Genomic DNA, 17,130 nt, shown 5'->3' with positions numbered 1-17,130 from the left:
GTGGTGGTAATTCACCTAATACGCTGTTATAAACCAAAAAGAAATGAAGGGATCTTCTAATGGTCAGTATGAACAGGAAGAATGATTACAGCAAGAAAAACCTATTTCAATATTCATTTGGGTACCTGACTGCTGTTTTAAGACAGACGTGAAAAATTGTGAACCTGTCCTTTAAACTGAGGACATACTTTAAAACAGGAGGGATTTTTACATCAGAGACAAACAGTTTTATTCAGAAGGCAAAATTATTATTCTATGGTGACTTGCTGCCAGCTGTGGTAGATGGTGCATGAACGCCGGATGTATATGGCATGAACTGTCTGCCAGGCAGCATCCTGTTTAAACCAAAACACGTATCTACAGGAAACACTGTGAATGCTACTTTCTCTCAATTCAACCATCAAGAAGAGAAGGAGGTAAGACTGAAAATATATATGGGTTGCTTATTTTGCCAAACTTTTTTTAACACTTTTTATTATTGATGGTATGTGGTGCTGATGTGACATTCAACATTTAAACTGTACTAGATAATTCAAAAGTTTGTAATGCTTTATACTTTAAAAGAAGTCTCAGTCCAGAAATAATAAAATAAAGATAAATAATCCACCCCGAGAGCTGGGCCTTTATCAACTGATTGATTTGAACCTGGACTGAACGGACTAAACCAGGAGTTCAATGATTTAATCAGGTGGATGCAATTAATACAATTTTTTCAATTTTTAAAATTGATTCTTTAAAAAACTGGACACCAGTGTGATGATGTTAAATAGCTTGCGATGTGGGGAAAACGCATTCGGTCTTGGTATCCTTGCTGCAGCAATATGTAGGTGTGGTAGACCATTTCTTTGTCTGAGAGGAAATGGAAAGTTAAGTGTTCTGCTTTAACATGTACCAAGCTGTGGCAGACCATTTCTTCTTCGTCTGAATAAATCTGAAGTAGAAAATATATAATATAAATAGTATATAATGTAAGAAATCTGATTATAGTTTCAGTCTGAATCTGCCACGGTATCTAAAAATGTGTAGATGAAAAATCAAAAGAAAACTTAGTTTTACATGTTTCAAGAAATAAATGTGTTGAAAATGAGAAATCAGAAAGAACACTTAATTTTTACTTTATACATTGTATTATTCAAGATCGGACTTTTAAAGGACCAATGTCCTTTATTTAATTTACACCTGTATTTTAAAATAATTTTTATTGTTGAATGTATGTCAATTGTTTTATGTCATTGGTATTTATCTCTCATGTTCTGTAATCAGTGTTGGTTGATTAGAATGGGAGCACTCTTAATTTCAGTGATTTTACAAACAAATTGAACTTTGATCATTGGTTATAACCCAGATAGCAAAATTGCTGTGCCCATATCCGGCCCAAACCTGACACTTTCATGTGGCCCACATACCGTATGGAATGATGGCACTTGGGCGGTCCGCTCCTGTTTGCCAGATCCAGGCCACAAGCAAACCATAGCAATGCTACATGTAAACCAAAAACTAAACAAATAAACCAGATCTGGCCCACATCTGGACCACAGTTCATTTTTTATTCTGGCCCTGATACAGCATACATTCCATATCCTCATTTGGCTCAAATACTGCATGGAATGATGGCATTTTGGTACTGCACTCCTGTTTGCCAGCAACAGGCTTAGCAACGTTGTTTTTGCAGTCACCACAGTCAACATGGTTTGCAAATTCCGGGACCTGTGGATAAAGCATTTGTGTGTCACTGGAAAGGCAGCTGCTTTAAGCTGTGCAGTCCCCAACAAGGTGCTATCAGTTAATCCGTTCAATTGGGTACATGTGGAGTTCAACCCTAATTGCACCAAAAAAGGCAGTGGAAACCAGTTCTTAGACTAGAGGTGGGGATTGTGCCTGGACTGTTAGGACAATGATCCCTGGACTAACATAGAACAGTAAATTCCATGTTTGTAAGAGGAGGAGGCTAGGGCACACTTTGCTGTAGAAAAATAATCTTCTGGGAGCATTTCCAGAGAATCTTACCTTCCCAGTTGTAAACATTATTGGTGTGTATGCACTTACACTGAGCTTCACCTCTAAAATTTTATGATTAATTTAGAACCACAGTAAATCATATCATATCCAGATTAGCCAGTTCTGAGTGTGCCGTATCTTGGCCAAAACTGGCCCAGATATGTTTTAAGATAAACAGGCCACATTGGCTGCATCATATGTTGGCCACCTCAGGCTCATTCTCAGATTAGCCAGTACTAATTGTGCCGCATCTTTACCTATAGTGGCCCAATACTGTTCAGCAATATATGGGCCATTTTTACTATTTCAAATGTGGGTCACATTAGGCTCACACTATGACAACCAGTGCTGACTGTGCCATACAATTGCCAAAAGTGGGCCAAATTTGTTGTATAGTATTTAGGCCATATTTGCCATATCACATGTTGGCCACTTTAGTCACTCCAGTGCTTATTGTGCCGTATCTTTGTCGGAACTGGCCAAGGTATGTTTTAAGATAACTGGGCCACATTTGCTGCACCATATATGGGCCACTTTTGGTTTACACCCACATTAACTATTGTCGACTGTGCCAGATCTTTGCCAAAGGTGGCCCACATTTGTTTTGTGATATTTGGGCCATATTCACTATGTATCACATGAGCGACTTTAGGGTCACATCCAGTTTACACATCGCCGAGAACACCGCATCTTTGCCGCATCATTGCCTGAAGTGGCCCACTTCCGTATGCTATCTGGGAACCTGTATGATGCATAAATGTAGTTTATCCTGGGGGATTAACCAAGCTACAGTAAATTAGGATAGATATCCTGCAATTTTAATGCATTTATGTGGTTTTTTTGGTTTGTTTTTTTGTATTTAGATACCAAAGTGAGAAAACGTCAAAGGTTCATTCAGCATCCTTGAGAAACTTCAGAAGACCAACCATCCACTATGAACTCCAAGCTAACCAGGAACCAGCAGAAAACAATCTGCTCACAGCTGGGAAATGTGAAGCTACAGCTGCTGTACAAGGCCAGCGTCCATGGTTTCACCGGAGCAGCCTTCCACCAACGATGTGACAACCGCTGTCCCACAGTGTCTGTGGGCTATAATGCCTCTGGTTATGTGTTTGGAGGCTACACCAAACAACCTTTCTGTCAGTCTGGACAGTATGTGAATGATGATCAGGCCTTTCTCTTCACCTTCAATGGAGAAAAGCTCAATAAATATCCAGTCACTGGTCCTGGAAATGCAGTAAGAATGATGGGTAACTCTGGTCCAAATTTCGGGGAAGCATTGGTTCTTGTCAATGGAAGTCAAGCAGTAGTTCATAGCAATCCAGGAAATTACTACAACTTCAATGCTGCAGACATGCATGGCAACGACCTCCAGCTGACTGAGTGTGAAGTCTATGAAGTCGAGGGTGAGTTAACTTTATATAACCATATTTGATGCCTTGCTGTGGGAAATACATACAAGGTCTATGATATATTTCATGATGTGTCATGATCTGAGCACCACCGGTATTTAATTCCATCATATTATTGTCCACTCTTGTTCATTGTTCAAATCATTTTTTAAGACTAAACCAAATAAACAAGCTAACAAATAACTAATATATGTTAGGGAGAGCACAGTAGTTATCGAAGTGGGAAGGAGGGCTGAATTTTACATTTCATATCATGCTTATTACTTATTAATGCCACCATGCTCCCCATGACTGAAAAAAAACAGTATCTCAAAATATGTAATTGTGCAAAACTGCCTTTACTGTCCATCATCACTGCTACTTTTAGGTATTATCGTTGAACTTGTTAAATTTCATTGGGTTAATTCAGTATCTGCATAAATGAACCCAAACAATAAAAGGATTATTATTAGTATCATAAAATATGGTGTATGATATTAATGATACCAAGTTTTGTTAATGTGTCATGTAATCCCATCACAAAGAAAAAAAGTTGTCTAATTTTTATTTTTTTATCAAACTGAATAAGATCATTGTTTTATAAAAGGCCTTAATTTCTCTTCAACAGAAAGCACTGAACTTGAGAAGCCTTGGAGGACGATAGTCTGGGAATCTGAGTAAGCTGGATACAGCCACCATCCTGCACATAATGCAATTAATATGCTTTACTGTAATGCAGTGTACTATACTATATATAGTATGACACAAGTTGATGATTGAAAAAATAGTAAAGTGAGTGTGTTCCACATGCCATGATATGCAATGCTGCTGTGCTTGATTTATCTATTTAAAATTATGATGAACTCCATGTCTATACAACATATTGTTTGCCATGTTTACTGTGCTTTACTGTTTTTAATGTACAATTCTTCACAAACTGTCACAAATTAACCTGCTACCATCATGGAAGTCAACTAGCTATGATCAAAAAATCTCTGTCACAACCCACAGCCCAAAATCAACTAACAATCTTTTCACCAAAGGAAAAAGTTTTTTATCCTCTACTGTTTTTACAGGAAGAGGAAGGAGCTGATGGACAGTATTAGGAGCTACAAACCCATGGTCAGCTCTGTGCCCCAGTGTCGGGTCTTGTTAATAGGAGCAGTTGGAGCTGGAAAGTCCAGTTTCTTCAATTCTCTTAATTCTGTATTCAGAGGCCACGTGACCAGTCAGGCCATCTCTGGCTCTTCTACCACCAGCCTCACCACACAGGTTAGTTCTTTACATTTATCAGTGACTAAATGATTTCAGTTTACAGTGATTGATTTCAAAATGGAAATCCTGCCCAGTCCCCAATCTATGGTCTGTTACTCATCACCTTGTACCCGACAGTTTCGTACCTACACTGTGAAATCGGGACGAGAAGGAAAACCTCTGCCAATCATCTTGTGTGACACCATGGGATTGGAGGAAAGCACAGGGGCGGGGCTTGATATGGATGATATCAGCAGTATCCTCAAAGGTCATCTGCCTGACCGTTATCAGGTACAGCTTTTTATACATTCAGCAGGATAGTGAATGTTTGAACCAATGTAGTTAACTCAAACTGTCCTTGTCTTTCCCTCCAACTGTATCACTCAGTTCAACCCCTCTGCTCCTCTGCAAGTGGAGGCCAGCAGCTATCGAAAGTCTCCAGGCCTCAAGGACAAGATCCACTGTGTGGCTTACGTCATGGATGCCTGCAAGATTTCCATCATGCCCAAAAAGCTGCAGGAAAAACTGGATGCTATTCGCAGAAAGGTCAACTTAATGGGTCAGTGAAATTGAGTCCTGCATAATTTTACTGAAGACATGTATGCACAGTGTTAGAAAATATCAGGAAAAGTGTATGCTTCCAAAATCTCAACATAGAACAATATGCATATAGAGTGACTGAGCCTTGATTTACACACAAGGGGCCCCAGAATTTCAGGTCTTTATTTCATATCTTTAAATGGATTATATCTTTATTCTATTTTAAAAAGTATACTACTTTGTGACATTCTGTAGGCCAATCATCAGATTAATTGTCTTCCGTGTTAACATTAATTCAGGTTTACAGTGTAAACAGGAACTGCTAGTTGCCAAAGCAGCATGACCTTTGATGACATAGATGTGCCACATTGTAAACAAATAGGCTAAAAACACAAGGTGTACTTTTGGTTTAAGTTCAATACTCATTCAATAATAACAATATAACTTTTCATCAGTCTTCAGCAAACCAGTTGTGCAGTGCAGGATAAAGCTTGACATTTGTGATGCTTGATGTTCTGCAGGTGTTATTTTCACCTCATGATGTGATATTGAAGCCTGGCACAAGGAACTGACCAGCTGAAGTTAAGGACTATCAAATGTCCATGCAAATTGAAGAGGGGAGTTTGCCAAAAAAAAAATTAAATAGCGTTATTTTTTTTTTTACACTTCAAACTGACTTTATTTTCATCCTCTCATGATTGCATGAACACTTTCCAGTTCATCTTACTTTATTTTCACTATTGACTTCCACCCAGACCTTTTTAATAGTAACACATTTTATTTAGGCTCAATTTAGACTTTTTTATTTTTGGAAGGTGAGGTTTATAATGCATCATGTTTTATCATTTGATTAATTCAGGTACATGGTTAAGATATACATTTTTTGGCAGCTTAACTTATGGATATGTGTATGAGGAGAATAAATTTCAATAGAAAACAATTTAATGCAGATAATGAAGCAGAGTAGACCATTTTTAACAACCTCTAAGTTATGCAAAAATTTGTTGTGACACTATACCTGCAGAGTAGGGGTTTCCGGCACAACTTCACCTACTTCCAAGGTGCACGGAGAAGGGAAAGTCTAAAGCGATCAGAACTCCAGCAAACTTGTAGTATAAAGAACAACTTTATTGTTTGACTGATGCATTTTAGCTTATGGCCTTCATCAGGGTCATCATAAAACACATTACAGACAACATTTAAATAGAGTAAGTTAGGTTTGAAAAAAGGTTGAAAAAAAAGGACACCCAATCATATGTACATCCAGGCACATATCAGCCAATGGGGCAACTACAAAGATGGGTTGGATATATCGTCACGTGGCTTCAGGCCAATCGTTGTCCCAGATTAACAGAGAGGCAAGGGGAGTGTCCAAGGAGGGACATGAGTGACACCATATTTGGTCCATTAACTAGAAAAGTGCAACTAAGGGGTGGTACTTGGGTTTCTACAGAAGGTGTGTTAATCCAAAAATGTGCTTATTTGATATGGCATACATTAAAAACACTTTGATTAGAATAATGATAATAATAATAATAGTATAGATAAAAAGCTTTATAAAGTGCTGTGTATAGAAAGAGCAAAAAGATACATCTTACAATGATATAAAATAATACATCATAAAAACCACTAGAAAACCACATAAATGAGAGGTATTTAAAAACCTCTACAGAAACTCATTAATTAAGAAATCCTCATTCATGCCCCCCAGAGATAAACTTTGAAAACTGACATTACCACCTCTTGGGCTGGAGTAAATCACTTTTATGCCTATGAAAAATAGAAATGAAATGTGATGTTGCTTTTCATTGAAATGTCTTGCGACAGGGCTGGTTACATCATTTCTCTTAATGGAGCTCCTGTGTTCAGTGAGATGCTCTGTCATGCTCTGTTTGTTTTACAGGTAATTAAGTCCTTAATATTAATTGTCTCTCCTGTGAGTCAACTCAATAGACTGAAAAGAATATACGATGTTCCTGAAGTAGAGTAATTAGAGTAAACTACTGAATACAGGGAAAGGTGAATTACTAAATGAGTGAGTGTTTTATACAGTCAGTTTTCCCTTGAAAAGCTAATGTTTCAAGAAAAGTTAGTTCAAGAAATCAATGTTGTTTAGAATTGTTCTTCACATATAAAAGAGGCTTTTAAATTGCAACAAAAACTTATTTTAGAAGTTTAGAAGTGATACTTCAATATTTTTACTGCCTTATACCCAAAAATCTACAGCATTTCTTCTTCTCTGGTGTTTTCAGGGATTCCTCAGCTGGTCCTGCTCACTAAAGTAGATGAAGCCTGCCCTTTGGTGATGGAGGATGTGAGAAACGTTTATAAGAGTGGCTACATTAAGGAAATGGTAAGGATTTTATACAGAAAAAAATTCTAGGAGATTTATTGTAGTGTTTTTTTTTCCCCTTAGTTTTTGCTTCTTGGAAAGACATGAGCTGAACAACCACAAAGTCTCTCAAAATTTCAAGTTATTTTTAGGTTCAGATAGACTCAAATCTACTTGACTGTGTAGGATTGAAGACACTCTTAACACAAATCTGAGTGACCTCATTTTACTTTACTTTTTTTTACATTTTACTTTGCCAGTACTTCACACCAGGGAATCACATGAGAAAATGAAGTTGCATATTAAATCAGACTTTAATGGCTCACATGTAACAGCTCTGGTGGTGAACAACCTGGGAAGTTTAAATTCCTGGGACTCCTGTGAAGTGTTTTGGATGAGTGGTGAAACATAAGTTACATCAGTCCAGTAAATAGTTTATTCTAACTTTCATTTGTTCAGTTTTTTCTCTCCTGTTTTTCTTCAGCAGGCAGTGTTGTAATAGCAGTGCTTGAGCATTAGTACATGAGTGGAATAGCTGGTTATCAAAACAATATATTCGATATTTATTAGTCATGTTTTTTATTTGGCTTGCAATGAGTAGCCATAACCAAAGTACTAATACCATTTTTCAACAGTTGACATAATTCTCTGTGGTTTTCAGAAAAAATATTTTAAATCTTCTGTGCTTTGTGATGCAGATGCAGGAAGCGGGTGCTCGGCTCGGTGTGCCTTTGTCTTGTGTTGTTCCCCTGAAGAACTACAGTGAAGAGTTGGAGTTGGACCCAAACACTGACATCCTGCTGCTCAGCGCCATCATCCAGATGCTTCGCTTCGCTGATAATTACTTTGATGACATCAGTGACAAATTGAGCAGCAGCTTCACTGATAATTCCCTTGATGACATCGGTAACAAATTCCGCAACATTTACACCAAAGAATAAGTATGTGTGCAGCAGACACAATAACCTGAGCAACTGTAATGAAATGTCCCTCAAAATGATCCATGCATGTGATTCTGCCTAGTGCTAGTTCACTGTTAAGCGTTCTTATAATACATCCATGGTGTTAACAGAGTGAGCAGTGAATCCCAGAATTCTTCAGGAACTTGGTGCGCCTCCTCCTGGAGATTTCCCAAGTGTCCCTTGCAATGCTGGGAGATGTAGTTATTTTAACGTGTCCTGCAACTGCACTGCACCTCCAGTTTCTGGCTGATATGATCCTCATTTTGATTGTGTCATTCAGATGCAAAATATTAAATTTCCTTTTTGATTATGTAGCAAATTTTTACATTAATCAAAAATTATTACATTATAATATTTTTACATGATCACATGATTACATGATTTTATCAGTTTGTTGGCTTTTGGTGGGACATTTCATTACAAGTATACAAATGTTCTTTACTGCATCATATTAACTTGTGCATCTTCATCTTTTTGTTCTTTGTTTCATGTGATTGAGGCTTCAGTCAGTTAAGTTTATTAGTGCTCATCTGCATCGAAAACTGTGCATACGTTTTTCATTTGCCCTGTTCTCCTCATGTACTCTTTCATACAGTTTTGCTTTTACAGTAGATGTTGTCAAGTTATATGTATAAACTGTACTGCCACATACTTTTCAATTGGACAAGTTTTTATCTAATTTCCAATTTGCTTTTTGAGTTTTCCTTACATATTATACAAAGTACATATCTAATGCTATGTATAAATTAAATGTGATTTAGGACTACTGTACACAAAAACATTTCATATTTGTGTTGCCCAAATTTCACAACAGCTACAAAATGTTGTGCTTCCTGAATAAAGTCTTGGGAGAACCATCACTGTACCAACAGTTTCAAGACTAAGAAAACACAGTATTTAGTCTGTATATACTCCGCTGCCACCGAAACATTCATGACATTTTGGTTTTTAAGTCATTCCAGCTCTGTTCTTTTTCATGAGGTTTTGTTGTAATAATTCATTTTATCTTTACAGTTTTTGTCTTTTTGCTGCCAGAAAACAACTTTCCAGTTATTCAGATGTTGGTTATAATAAATGTTTGTTATGTTGCATGTTATTTACATTCAGCTTGTGTTTGGAGTCGTGTCAATGACAATAAAAGCTCTTGCTGGTGTCACAAACTGTCTTAGTGCATGTGACAAAGAGGGCAGACAAGTCAGGCTAAAGTGCCAATTGAATTTTTTATTGGAAATAAAGACATAACTATTTACAAAAGGCATGAGGAGAGATGTGGAGTCTAGGAGAGAGAGAGACAATGAGAATGGTGTTCATTATTTGATTTAGGAATTACAATGAAATTGTAAGTTCACATGTTTCTGAAAACACCTTATTTGAAATAAATAATAAAACTAAATACATAAATAAACTAAATAATTGCAATGCCTTGATCTGAATTACTTTAAAGTTGACATGTTTCTGAAATCAACTAAAAATATAAATAACTTATAAAATTAATGCAAGATTATTATTGTATTCATACTGTCATCATCATCATTATTGTCAATTTACTGTGAGGTTCGACAACTTTTTTTTAGATTGTATGATCTTTGTATATTTATATATTTTGACTTGGTAACTTTAATGGTTCAATCATTGGTAGGAAAACTCTCACTGTGAAAGCTGCTTCAGTACCTTTATGCAAGTTCTCCAACGTCCTCCTTAATAACACCTGGAAATACACCTATTGTATAATATTCTCTCGTCCATCTTTGTAACTGTCACGTCGCCCACCTTTATTTTAGATGCAGGCTCTGCTCTGTTGACACGTTGTTGGCAGCTGTATAAATATTCTCTAATTGTTTCCTCCTACCACTACCGACACTGCTACAATTTTTATGTGATCGACTGCTGATTTTTGAAGGCTGGACTTTTTTCTCTTTGGTAACATTTTTTGAAAAATGGCCTCAAAACAGTTTTATTCAGAAGGCAAAATTACTCTTGTCTGGTGACCTTCAGTTTCATTTCTCCCAGCTTTGGTAGGTGGTACATGAACCACAGACATATAAAGTATGAACTGTTTGCCAGTGTAAGGCAGCATCCTGTTTAAACCTAAACACGTGTCTACAGGAAACACCATGAACATTACCTTCTCTCAACTCAACTATCAAGAAGAGAAGGAGGTAAGACTGAAAATATATATGCTTATTGTTGCTTATTTTGCCAAATTTTTTTGAACACTTGGATTTTTATGATCGATGCTATGTGGCACTGATGTGACATTCAACATACAAACTATACTAGATAATTCAAAAGGTTGTAATGCTTTATAGTTTAAAAGAACTCTCAGTCCTGGCCCACCCCTAGAGCTGGGCCTTGATCACCTAGTTGATTTGAACCTGGACTGAAAGGACTAAATCAATAGTTAATTGATTTAATCGAGTGGATGCTATTAATACAATTTTAAAATTATTTCTTTTAAGAAACTAGACACCGGTGTGATGATGTTGAATTGCTTGTGATGTGGGGGGAAAAAATTGGTCTTAGTATCCTTGCAGCAATATGTAAGTGGGGCAAACCATTTCGTTGTCTATCTGAGAGGAAATCGAAAGTTAAGTGTTCTGCTTTAACATGTACCGAGCTGTGGCAGACCATTTCTTTGTCAGTCTGAGAAGAAATATATAGAAATATCTAAGATGCAGTATATTTGAAGACAGCAGCATGTGGACTAATCACTGTGTTATCACAATTTATCATTCACAAGATTACAGGCATATAAAGACATTTCATGTTTCTTCTGATCCACCCAGTTCAACCCCGAAAATATGCAAAGACCATGTGAACTCTAATTTTAACTTTATTTAATTTGCACCTCTCTTTTTATTAGTGGTTTCTGGCAGCACATGTGGTTTCTTGAAACAAAGTGAAGCAAAGTGTGCAAAGCTAGATTTTAAACCTCTTAACTGTGTGGGTCTCTGTTCAAGGCCAATTGATGTAGGATAAAGGTGTCAGGTTAGGAAGATGTTAGTTGCATGGAAGTTGCTGGATGTAACATTTGTGAACCATGCTAACATCAACTAGTGGTGTGGCTATTCAATAACCTGACTATAAACAGGCATCACAAAAATGGAGCTTAATTAACAACCTTAAATCAAATCAATACAAATACATTGACACTGATTAAATTAAGTAGTCCTGTGCTTTAGCCATGTGCCGTTCTATGCTATGCCCAGTGCGTTACCAAGTCCATGGAGAGGAGATGCTTTGGGTTGCTGCTTTGTTGAGTCCGTTTGTTGTCAGAGTTAGCAGCCCAATGCTAACTTGCCTTTGTTGCTGAATTCTAAGCAGGCTCTTGCACCGCTGCTTGTTCAGTTCACACTGGGTCAAAGAGCTATAGGCTGCAGGAGTAGCTCCTGCAGGTAAGAGCATGGGCAGAGAGAGAGGAGGGTTGCGGCCCTGCTGCAACGACTCTGCTGCAGGCTGAGCTGTGAGGAAAAAAAAAAAAGAAGAGGTGAACCTCTAGTTTTGTTAGCCCGGGTCCAAGGGTGGAGTTCACACATGGGTACGAACAACCACTGACTTTTGGAATTTGAGTTTCTTAAGGACTCCCTGTGTCTCTTGTTGAAACATGTCGGCCTTTGAGATCCACCAGGTATTTATCTGTGTAGGATTTAATTTAATTTAACTTAGGTTCTGATTGGTTGATTAGAATGGGAGCACTTTAATTTCAATGATTTTATAAACAAATTGAACTTTGATCATTGGTTGCAGCCTGTATAATGTGCTGGGCCTCATACTCCATGTGCATGAGACAAAGACAGGTCTGCATGCAGTCACAAAGCCTGATAACAAGTAAGAGCGCCTGTCAAACAAAGGGAGTCCAAAACGGACTCCATCTCCCAACATGCTCTTCTCAGTTAACACCTTGGTGTTAAATCCAGACACTCTCATCTCTCATTGGCAGAGACGCTTCAACACCAGAAGAAGTCATGGTTACACAGCTGTGACATCACCACCCCTTTAAGTACAGGCTGCACCAAGAAATCTCTGCCTATCCATTGTACCTGCTCTGGGGGGGGGGGGAGCTCTGTCCCTCCATGAGCCAGTTTACTAAAGGAGGTAACCCAAACCTAACCAAGACACTGTGGTCATTTGGTCCATTTGGTTCTTGCATGATGTGACTTCCTCCCATTGTCACATTGGCCAATCCAAACTCTCACCCAACATCATCACACCAGATCACGTCGCCATCTTGTCTCCCACACACCACCTTCCATATGTTTGCACTGTACATAGCTGTTGTATTATGTATGTTATTGCTCAGGTAGAATTAGATTTTAGGACAGTGGTTTATTGATCAAAGCGTCTGCTCTTTATTAACTCTGCTAATGTTTAATAAACACTGTTATATCTTTAAAGAGAAGTCTTTTGTAATTACTGTGTTTATATATTGTGAAAAGTGGCTGATTGAGAGAGTCAGAGTTTGAATTCAAACCTTCCTCATTCACCTGTGAATGTTGGTATTCCTCAGATATTAGCATTCTAGGTGAACTCTTTTATGAGACTACCTTATTGTTTGGTTATTGGTCCTGGTGTCTAGGTGGTGCCCCGTAATTATTCATTCATATTAATAATTTGATTAATTTTATAATTAATAATTATCTCTAATCATTATTATTTATTGCTAATAACCAACTGTGCTCCTTATAGATCTAACAGTCGATGTCCCTGTGTGAGGCTTTCTAACAGTTGGTGCCATGTATTATTAATCAATATTAATAATTTCTTGATTTTATCATTCATAATCATCTCTGATAATTATGAATTATTACTAATAACCAAATGCGCTCCTGCCAAATCCAGCAGATGTATAAATGTAGTTTATCCTGGGGGATTAACCAAGCTATAGTAAGTTAGGATAGATATCCTGCAATTTTAATGCATTTGTGTTTTCATTTTATTTTTCTATGTTTAGACTCCGAAGTGAGAAAACGTCAAGGGTTCAGTCAGCATCCTTTAGAAACTTCCACAGACCAGCTGTCCACTATGAACTTCATGCTAACCAGGAACCAGCAGAAAACAATCTGCTCACAGCTGGGAAATGTGAAGCTACAGCTGCGGTACAAGGGCAGCATCCATGGTTTCACCGGGGCAGCCTTCCACCAACGATGTGACTATATCTGTCCCACAGTGTCTGTGGGCTATAATGCCTCTGGTTATGTGTTTGGAGGCTACACCAATCAACCTTTCTGTCAGTCTGGACAGTATGTGCATGATGACCAGGCCTTTCTCTTTACTTTCAATGGAGAAAAGCTCAAAAAATATCCAGTCACCAATCCAAGATATGCAGTGAACATGATGGGTAACTCCGGTCCATATTTTGGAGAAGCACTGGTTCTTGTCGATGAAAATGAAGCAGTAGTTCATAGCGATCCAGGAAATTACTACAACTTCAATGCTGCAGACATGCATGGCAACGACCTCAAGCTGACTGAGTGTGAAGTCTATGAAGTTGAGGGTGAGTTAACTTTAAATAACTATTTGATGCCTTGCTGTGCGAAATACATACATAGTCTATGATATATTTCATGATGTGTCATGATCTGAGCATCCCGACAAACTATAGTCCACAGGAATTTAATTCTCTCATATTATTGTCCATTGTTTTTCATTGTTCAAATCATTTTTAAGACTAAACCAAATAAACAAGCTAACAAATAACTAATATGTCTTAGGGAGAACAGAAGTTATCGGAGTAGACAGGGGCGCTGATTTTTACATTTCATGTCATAAGAAAGCAAGGGCCCTCCCAGCTTATTAAAACTGCCTTTTCTGTCTATACATATAAATCAACCCAAGCAAAAGGCAATACAAAGGATTATTATTAGTATCATAAAATATGGTGTATGATATTAATAAAATAAAATAATAAAAACCCTCACAAAGACAAAAAGTTAGGTAATATTTTTATCAAACTGGATAAGATCATTGTTTTATAAAAGTTTTTTCTCTTCACCAGAAAGCACCATACTTGAGAAGCCGTGGAGAACTATAGTCTGGGAATCTGAGTAAGCTGGATACAGCCACCATCCTGCACATAATGCTATTACTACGCTCTACTGTAGTGCAGTGTATTACTATACTATACTATACTATACTATATACAGTATGACACAAACTGATAATTAAATGATGCTATGCTTGACTGGACATATTATACCAGCTATTTTAGATGATGGACTTGGTGCCTATACAACATATTATTTGCCATGTTTACTGTTTTTTTACTGTTTTTAATGTGCAATACTTCACAAACTGTCATAAATTTACCTGCTTCCATCATGGAAGTTAACAAGCTCTGTCCAAAAAATCTCTGTCACAACCCATAGCCCAAAATCAACTAACAATCTTTTCACCAAAGGAAAAAGTTCTTTATATTCTAATGTTTCACAACAGGAAGAAGAAGAAGCTGAAGGGTAGAATTCGGTCTTACATACCGCTCGGCTCTGTGCCCCAGGTTAAGGTCTTGCTCATAGGAGCAGTTGGAGCTGGAAAGTCCAGTTTCTTCAATTCTGTCAACTCTGTATTCAGAGGCCACATCATCAACCAAGCCATCACTGGCTCCTCTACCACCAGCCTCACCACACAGGTCAGTTCTTTACATTTATTAGTGACTTAATTATTTCTGTTTGAAGTGATTGATTTTTAAATGGAAATCCTGCCCAGTCCCCATTCTATGGTCTGTTAACCATCTCTTTGTACCCGACAGTTTCGTACCTACTCTTTGAAAGAGGGACGAGGAGAGCATCTGCCAATCATCCTATGTGACACCATGGGATTGGAGGAAAGTCCAGGGGCAGGGCTTCATATAAATGATATCCACAGTATCCTCAAAGGTCATGTGCGTGACGGTTATCAGGTACATCTTTTTATACATCCAACATGATAGTGAATGTTTGAACCAGGGATGCATGATAATATCGCCCACGTCATTGGTATTGGCCGATAAAAGCTCTAAAATGAAATATCGGCATCGGCCCGAAATTAACATGTCTACCGATTTTGATAGGGCAATTTGTTACCTTCTCCTCCGCTGCCTGACTGTGCTTCCTTCCGTGGACTGTTTCACCTTGACGTCCCGGTGCTTCCTCTGCAGGCTCCACTTCACTCAAGCTGCCTGTCAGGGTGAAACAGTCCTCGGAGAAGCTGCTATGTTTGGCAGCACAAATAGGAAACATCCCAGCTGACAGGATGTACCACTCTGGGGAAAAAAATCTTCTTTTTGGTTTATAATGGCGGTTGGCAACTAGCGTATTAGGTACATTACCACCACCCTCTGCTCTGTGGAGTGTGGACCGGACATTAAATCCTACACATTAATTCTGTCTAATAAACTCAAAGAAAACTCGACTGCTTCATCCACTTGGCAGGTTCATTAAACACTGAGCTCCTGAACTCCAGTCTTCCTAGGTTATTCCTTCATATATTTTCTTTCTTGATCATACTTAGTACAATCTATGCTTGCATGCATAATGGTCTCCTCAGCCAGCTGGAAAAAAATATTTGTATATCAATTCAATTTCAATTCAATTCAATTTTATTTATATAGCGCCAAATCACAACAAAAGTCATCTCAGGGCACTTTTCACATGAAGCAGGTCTAGACCATACTCTCTCAACAACAACAACAACAACAACAACAGATACATGACTAGCAGCAACATATATCAGTATTGGCATCAGCAATCGGCTACAATGGGTTGGAAAATATCAGTATAACGGATATCAGCAAAAAATCCCTTGTTTGAACCATTGATTTTAGTTAACTCAAACTGTCCTTGTCTTTCCCTCCAACTGTGTCACTTAGTTCAACCCCTCTGCTCCTCTGCAATCGGAGGCCAGCGACTCTCAATGGTTTCAACTGCTCGACGACAAGATCCACTGTGTGGCTTACGTCATGGATGCCTGTGAGATTTCCATCATGCCCACAAAGCTGCAGAAAAAGCTGGACGCTATCCGTAGAATGGTCAACTTAATGGGTCAGTAAAATTGAGTCCTGATGTACACAAGGGGACTTATAGGCGTAAATACTGAATTTCAGGTCTTTATCTAATATCTTCAATGGATTATATTCTTTATTATATTTTAAAAAGATTAACTACTTTGTGACATTCTGCAGGCCAATCATCAGATTAATTTTCTTAATACTGAAGAAAATTAATCTTCAGTATTAACATCAATCAGTAACAACTTTTATTTAGACTTAGTTTAGGCTTTTTCTTTTTTGATGGTGAGGTTAAAAACATCATGTTTTTATTATTTGAATCACAGGTACATGGTTAAAATATTGTACTATTTTGTTGGCGACATATGGATATATGTATGCAAAGCACAAATTTCAGAAGAAAACAATTGAATGCAGAAAATGAAGCAGACAAGACCATTTTTTAACAATTTGTATGTTCTGCATTCCCACTGTGCAATGCTTTATATCATACGGATGAAAAAATTTGTTGTGACACTATACCTGTCAGTGAGGAGGCAAAATGATGATTAGTAAGTGTCCAAAATCTCAATGTATGGCTCATTTTAGAGTAAACTACTAAATACAGGGAAAAGTGAATGATTCAATGAGTGAGTGTTTTATACAGTCAGTTTTCCCTTGAAAAATTAATGT

The 17,130-nt window shown here is 37.7% G+C and overlaps 1 protein-coding gene and 1 long non-coding RNA gene across 7 annotated transcripts in view; one reads left to right on the top strand and one right to left on the bottom strand.

Annotated features, from left to right (window-relative positions):
* Positions 1–338: 338 nt before the first annotated feature.
* The window catches only part of LOC122988760 (interferon-induced protein 44-like), a 33,766-nt gene continuing 16,974 nt past the window's right edge, over positions 339–17,130 (top strand). The window contains exons 1-8 of one of the 6 annotated variants that reach the window (XM_044361358.1): positions 339–416; positions 2,862–3,404; positions 4,018–4,066; positions 4,466–4,661; positions 4,782–4,934; positions 5,031–5,202; positions 7,436–7,536; positions 8,214–9,852. In XM_044361358.1, the coding sequence (XP_044217293.1) occupies positions 2,933–3,404; positions 4,018–4,066; positions 4,466–4,661; positions 4,782–4,934; positions 5,031–5,202; positions 7,436–7,536; positions 8,214–8,456 (1,386 nt within the window). In that variant the 5' untranslated portion in view covers positions 339–416; positions 2,862–2,932 and the 3' untranslated portion in view covers positions 8,457–9,852. Of the gene's footprint in view, positions 417–2,861; positions 3,405–4,017; positions 4,067–4,465; positions 4,662–4,781; positions 4,935–5,030; positions 5,203–7,435; positions 7,537–8,213; positions 9,853–11,835; positions 12,016–13,428; positions 13,972–14,472; positions 14,522–14,909; positions 15,103–15,222; positions 15,373–16,320; positions 16,493–17,130 lie in introns of those variants that run through there. The other 5 variants (XM_044361357.1, XM_044361354.1, XM_044361353.1 and 2 more) reach the window with 5 other exon arrangements.
* On the bottom strand, positions 5,065–16,457 carry LOC122988765. The gene is made up of 3 exons (XR_006404877.1): positions 16,384–16,457; positions 16,281–16,285; positions 5,065–5,087 (listed from the first exon to the last, which is right to left on the bottom strand). It is a non-coding gene; the product is annotated as an uncharacterized LOC122988765 (long non-coding RNA).

Source organism: Thunnus albacares, chromosome 9 (assembly GCF_914725855.1).
Source record: "Thunnus albacares chromosome 9, fThuAlb1.1, whole genome shotgun sequence".
NCBI lineage: Eukaryota > Metazoa > Chordata > Actinopteri > Scombriformes > Scombridae > Thunnus > Thunnus albacares.
The sequence above is the reverse complement of the archived record's forward strand: the minus strand, read 5'-3'. Positions and strand labels throughout refer to the sequence as shown.